This window comes from Apis dorsata, unplaced genomic scaffold (assembly GCF_000469605.1).
Source record: "Apis dorsata unplaced genomic scaffold, Apis dorsata 1.3 scaffold_163, whole genome shotgun sequence".
NCBI classification, from domain to species: domain Eukaryota; kingdom Metazoa; phylum Arthropoda; class Insecta; order Hymenoptera; family Apidae; genus Apis; species Apis dorsata.
In genome coordinates this window covers 542,448-549,035 of record NW_006263452.1, presented here as the reverse complement: position 1 = coordinate 549,035, position 6,588 = coordinate 542,448, and the positions used below count along the sequence as shown (strand labels likewise).

The following is a 6,588-nucleotide window of genomic DNA, read 5'->3' as shown; positions in this document are numbered from 1 at the left end:
GCTCTTTTACCCTTCGCCGCCTCCTCCTCCTCCTCCTCCTCGTCCTCCTACCCCCGCCCGTATTTTATCGTCCCTAATTCATTGTTTTCTACGCCACGATCTTTCAGCTTTATGCCCCGCCATTATGGTTTATTCCTTCGCGGTGGTTATTCCTCAGGCCGAACCGTGGATATCCGCGTTCGTTCTCTCGTTTCGCATCCCTTCGTCCGTGTTGCGTTTGTTAGTTTTTTCCCGACGGCACACACTTGTAACGCACCCGGCCTTTACGACTGTTGCGTTCGTCTTTGCTCTCCCTCCCTGTCTCTCTCTCTCTTTCTCTTCTTCGCCTTTTTGTCGTCTAATCGGTTTCCTTTGCGAAGCTATGCTTACGTATCGGAGATGTCCCAGAAGGAAATTTTTACTTGTTTGTTGTTTCAAAAGATGGGTTACGTAACGATTGGGGTGGAATAAGAGAGTTAAAAAGTTAGTGTTTTATTAACTCGAAGGAGTTGATTTTGATCCATCTTTCGAATAGATAGATTTAGGGGATGAAGATCCTCGTTTTCAACAATTTCTTTAATTTATAAAAAAAGATAAGAGATATAATACATATGTAGAATCTATTTTTTTGATAAAAATTCGTACGCTTTGCATGCTTCGAAAAGTTATCCGATTCTCTCCTAGATACACATCCCGTTGTATACGCCGTCTATCGTAACTATCAATCGGAACGGCGTATCTAACTCTTTCATTCCCGAAAAACAAATCCAATATTCCAAATAGCTTTGGTCCACGGTTCCCGAGTATATCGTAGAAAACTTTCTCTCGTAGAAACAAGACCGATCCCGGCCAAAAAGACCGGGATTGGATCCGATAGAAAGCCGAATGTTTCCGCGACCTCGACTCATAAACTCGAATCTAATATTCGAAATGGACGTCTCTTGCGAAAGTAATCAATCAAATTCCAAAGTGTGCGCATCTCTCTCCAAAAAAAAAAAAAAAGAACTCGCGTCTCAAATACGAAATAAAATTGGCGGTATTTGCCATTCGAACAATCGGCTGAAGAAAAATCGCGTTCTTTTTTCTTCAACTCTTAAATATCGTCCATCCTTCGCTCCATCTTAATCTTGCTCTTAAATCGCGTCTCTCCCGATCTTTTACCGAATCGATCACGATCGACCGCCGATTCTCGATCGACTTTAAAGCTGCTCGCGTAATTCTTCCTCGGATTGTTTGGCGCACGGTAGTCGCAACAGGTTGTGCGAATTTTTCCACGCCCCGTGGAATTATATCCGAGGCTTTCAGCGTGGAAATACGAGATACGTTGTTTAAGGGGGTTGTTAATTAGAAAAGTGGCGGAACAGGATCGAGTCGAGACGCGTGGCGATATACGAGCTACGAGTTTCGATAAAGGAAAAACAGGCGGCGAAGATATATATATATATATAAATATATTTCGCGGATTGGATTTACGTACCGTAAACACTTAATAATCCGTGGTGATAAGAGAAGTAATTGAATCGGGTTTAAATAGATCGGAACGATTCTAGTGCGTGGTCGATCGTGGAACGATCGAATTTATACTTGGAAATTTGCAATTCATATTTCGGTAATTGTCCACTACGTCGTATATACGCGCGTACTTAGGCGCGTACGAATGCTAAACGCCCGTGACGTTACATTCGCGTGGAGGGTCTTGCCTGTTCGGGACAACGGGGTTTCGCGGAATGGATTTTAATCGCGAGTAATGTTATTCGAGCGTCGTGTTCTCGAAACTTTTACTACTATTTTCTTACTATTAATCTTTGGATTACTTATATAAGGGGGGTAATACGCGAGCTGGAATTTGATATTCGCGTAAATAACGTTGCAGGCTTACTTCTACCTATTGGTTTTCGACCAACTCTTTCCGCTTATCGGATTTTTATCGAATTTTTATCGAGTTGCGTTAAGATGAAATAGATCGTAGATCGAATATTGCCTTTTTCTCTTTCTTTCTTCTAAAATTTTGCTATATAAAACGAAGATAAATAGAGACGTTCTCGTGATATTTTTAAAATCACTTTGATATTACTTGGATATAATACCAATTACCTGGACAATCTAACGTTTCTTCGTTCGATTTCGCGTCCTAAATGCAATCTAATCCCGTCAGGAAGTTCCAAGGGGATAGCGAAACTTTCACGCCGGTCAATCTCGATGCAAACGACTCGAGCGTCGGACACGGAATTTCCTTCGTCCCAACTCGCCAATTATCAACATTATCAACGTAATGAGAATTCCTAAGGAGACGGTGAAAACCGCAAACCGGGGAGAGGAGTTGCGCGCGTTGTCTCGCTTCGCCTTTTCCATTAATTCGCGATTGCGCGACTCGGTGGACGCGTACTCGTAACGTTATTCGTAACGTGGGTAGCGCAGGTTTGCGTCATATCTGTTGCGCATCCCGTGCCGATTCTCGCGCCTCGATTACACGCAGATTACGCGTAATCACGGGCAACCGATAGCGCTACTAACCGGCACGATCGCGTATCGATGCAAATTACGGCTCGAATCGCTTCGCCTCGACATATCGAATCCCTGACATTTCGCCTATCCGTGTCGATTCTGTTCTTCGATATATCGAATTATCTCGAATTAAAAATTTCCAAACCGTTCAATCCGCCATTCACCGTTTTACTGTACACTTTATGCGTTTTATTCATATCCTGCCCTTTCGCTCGGAGTAGAAAATTTAAAAAAAAATATTCAATCCAATAATAATTCTATTTATTTATTTATTTTTTTGATCGAATCAGAATATAGTATCGAATCGTATTTAATAATCGTCGTTGATTCATCGATACGAGACACACCATTGGCAAACTGTGGAAAAGGAAAGTTCCCAGGGGCGCGTGTAATTTGATTACGAGAGGATCGATCGAGGGTACGCCACGAAGTTGCCACTTTATGTAAATTGTTGGGGCTGGGAAGCGTATGCAAACCAAATTTTCTGACCACCGTTCGAACCGGATCGAAACGGAGATCGTGTAAGATTCTAAAACAGTGAGGTGGATCGGAGGGAAGCTCGACCGTTAACCAAGATGAATTTCACGTATTCGTATCGGTATTATTCCCTTTTCGATCGCGTCTTTTAGCATTTTGCCACGGAGCGAATCGATCACGCCATTTGGAAAAAAAAAAAAAAAAGAAAACTCGGCGTCTTCTCTCTATTCACTTCCCGCCTCGCTTTTGTGCTAGGATCAAAGGCTAGGCTCCGCACGCTCTTTTTACCGAATCATCTGATTTCTATTACAACGAGGCGGTCGTTACTTATTCCGTTGATGTAACGGTAACGAAACGTGATGACAATGTAAACAGACGTGACTCGATTAGCATAAAGTATCGTTTCGTGCTTAACGAAAATCCTTCCCTGAGAAGTTTTTGACCAAAGTTTTTACGCCTCGAGTGCAAATATTTTTAACGCGTACTCGTAGATATATCGAAAGAGGGAATGTGGAGAATAACAAAAGACGGATAATTTTAAAAACATAAAAATAGAGCATTTTATTGTTCAGTCACAGGTTTTTTTTTTTTATTATTCTAACATTATCTTTCACGTCGTCCTCGTCGGGGTAATAATTTGCAAAAGGGAGTAGTATGAGATGGGAGAATGAAAACGTATGAGAATCGCTTGCGAGCGAAAGCTGAAGAGGAGATTGATCTCACATTTGTTTGTACATCGTGTTCACGAATTTATTTATAACGATCGTTTTCGGTTTCGGTTTCATTGCGTGACGCGCACCTTTTTTCTCTCTTTCTCTCTCTCGAATCCGACCGTCTCGCTTTCTCTCCTCGAATCCGATTGAGAGAAATTAACATTAATTTTTCTTCTACGATATCTTGGCTGTTCGAGAAAAATTCGGGAAAAAAGAAGAAGAAGAAGAAATAATAACGAGAGGGAAATAAAAACGAAGATAGTAGACCGTCGAATTCAAGCAGAGGCCTCGCATGCGACGGAAAACCGTGTCCCGCGCGTCTCTGAACATCCACGCGATGCCTCCGTTCAACGTTTTTCCGGGCGAAATAAATAAGATATAGAAGTTGCACGCAATATGTTAATACTTTACAAAAGAAAGGAAGTGATTGATATAACATGATAAAAGAACGATCGTCGCTTAGCCTTGGGAAATATTTAGTTGGCCGGTCTTATAGATACAAATTAAATACACGTTGGATTTAACGCGCACGATCAAAGGAGGAATCTGGCGTGTTCTCCGTGGACGAGACTCACCACGCGTTTTTTTCGAAAATTGAAAAAACTCGAAAGAGTTTCACGGAACTCGAAGAGGAAACTCGATCGATTATTCCATTTTTCCACGAATCGTTCCAACTTCTTCTTTCGCGTGGATTTCCGTCGCAATTTCGTACACATCCTTTCGTACGCGANTATGGCGCCTAAGGTGTTGGTAAATTCACATGGCACACCGCGAGCGTGTANTATATATATATATATGTATATCAGAGAAGATATCGCACATGGGTGATTCCAAGAGAATAAATAAATCTCTCGTCCGACGAGATCTCTCTTCACGCACCCTTTTTTTAAATTAACCTCGATCAACCAATTACATTGCCGATAGAGACGCAGAAGACGTATTTACAACGATTTTTTTATAAGCTATCTAGCAAAACTCACTGACTCGCTGCAATGTACAGACACCATAGTATAACCACGAGGGAAGCACCTTAAATATTATATAATCACTCTCTCTTTTTCTCTCTCTCTCTCTCTCCATCCATTTCTCTTCTCTATTTACAAAAGCACACACTGTTTCTCTCTTCGTGGAATTGTCATTTTCTTTTCCTCTCTCTCTCTCTCTCTCTTCCCACGAGTTCTCGACACGAGTTCACACTTTTCGTTGTTTTTTTTCTTTTTTTTTTTCTTGTTATACTTCGCACGAGGAAAAAAACACAAAAATCCCTTCTCTTGTGTGGAAAACACTTTATACATTCGGAAGAATCCGCTCCACTAGTATTTACACTCGTACGTATTACCATCTTATTGCACCTATTGTATAAAGGAAACGCACTGAAACCCTTCCCTCGGCAATGCCGAAGTCTTGGCGCACCATCGCTTTGAAATTCACGCCCACAATCCCACAATCCCGCACCGGAAGAAAAGCGCGGTGTGCAGCATATATTATATATATATGTATACACTCACACGCACACACGCATAGACACATACACACACGCACAGATAGAAACAGCTGGGAACGAAGAACGGCGAAGGTGGTTCATATGTGCACGGAGACGGTTCGCGATCCGTTGGACGTCCTGTTGTTGTGCTGGCGTCGGACAGGCGGCGGTTGCCTCGTCCTCTGCGTGGTCCTCTGATTGTTGGGCACGTCCGGCAACGCGAACCGCAGCTTCTCCCAGAACAGCTTGTCGCCCCATTGCAAGTAGGTGTTGGTCTTGAGATAGAGCCTGATGTCCGGGTCGAGGTCCCGTTGATGAACGTCGCCGACCAGGACGAGGATCAACCTCCTTCTCCGATCGCGCAACACCTGATGGTGGGCCGATTTGAAGTCGAACCGGCACCACTCCGACTTGATGAAGTTCTCCGACAGCACCATTATCGTCCTCCTCGAGGACTCCACCGCCTGGACGATGGTGTCGGCTATGAAGCTGCCGACGGGGAAGTCGCGGTAGTGGAGGCACAGTTTGTAGGAGGGGTTGCCCATCTCGAGGACGGGGGCCAGTTCCTCGGCGACGAACGCCTCGTCCTTGGAACTGTAGCTGATGAACGCGTCGAACAGTTTGTCCCTGTCGTCGCGGTCCACCTCGTGGCTCCTGTAGAATATCCTCACCCCGAATCTCGAGTGGAACCACACGCGAAGCTCTTGGCGGAACACGAACCCGAGCAGGCACAGCAGCACCACCAACGAGGAGGCGACCAGGGTGGTTACGAGCAGGGGGAGGTAATCCTGCAACACTTGTTTCTCGATGATGGTCTTGGTGAGGTTTCGATGCGCGTCGTTCTCGACGCTCGCTGCGCCCGTGCACGAAGCGCTCTCGTTGCCGCGCTTCTCCTCCTCCGCGCTCCTCCCGTCGGCCACGAGGCGGAAACCGAACTCGTTGTCCGCGAACACCTGGTCGCCGAACGCCTCGAACTCCGTCACGTTGTACACGCATCGCAACGCGGACGCGTCCGTGACGCGCACGTTCGGCTCGCGGATCCACTCCCGATAACTTCGAAGGTAGTCGCACTCGCAGGACCACGGGTTCCCCGACAAACTGATCTCGATCGAGTCGGGAAGCGTCCACACGGCGAGCACCGTCAACCGATTCCCCTCCAATCGAAGGACGCGCAACGATCGTAGGGTGGAGAACGTGTCGTTGCCGATCGAGGAGATCCGATTCCTGTGCAGGTAGAGCAGTCTCAACGCGTCCAATCCCTCGAACTCGTGCCCCTTCAACTCTCGGATCTTGTTGTCCTGGAGGTGGAGATCCTCCAGATCCCTGAGCCCGTTGAACGATCGATTCTGCACGATCTCGATGTTGGACGAGTTGAGGAACAACACCTTGAGCTTCTTTCGGCCGATGAAAGCGTGGCTCGAGACGAGGCGA

At 45.5% G+C, this 6,588-nt stretch overlaps 2 protein-coding genes across 2 annotated transcripts in view; one reads left to right on the top strand and one right to left on the bottom strand.

The window, feature by feature from the left end:
* LOC102677004 (lysine-specific histone demethylase 1A) overlaps nucleotides 1–6,588 on the top strand; it is a 102,577-nt gene that overhangs the window by 39,318 nt on the left and 56,671 nt on the right. The gene's annotated exons all lie outside the window — the stretch shown is intronic.
* The window catches only part of LOC102676774 (toll-like receptor Tollo), a 4,817-nt gene continuing 2,784 nt past the window's right edge, over nucleotides 4,556–6,588 (bottom strand). The window contains 1 exon segment of the mRNA XM_031509582.1: nucleotides 4,556–6,587. Within this exon segment, the coding sequence (XP_031365442.1) occupies nucleotides 5,256–6,587 (1,332 nt within the window). The 3' untranslated portion in view covers nucleotides 4,556–5,255.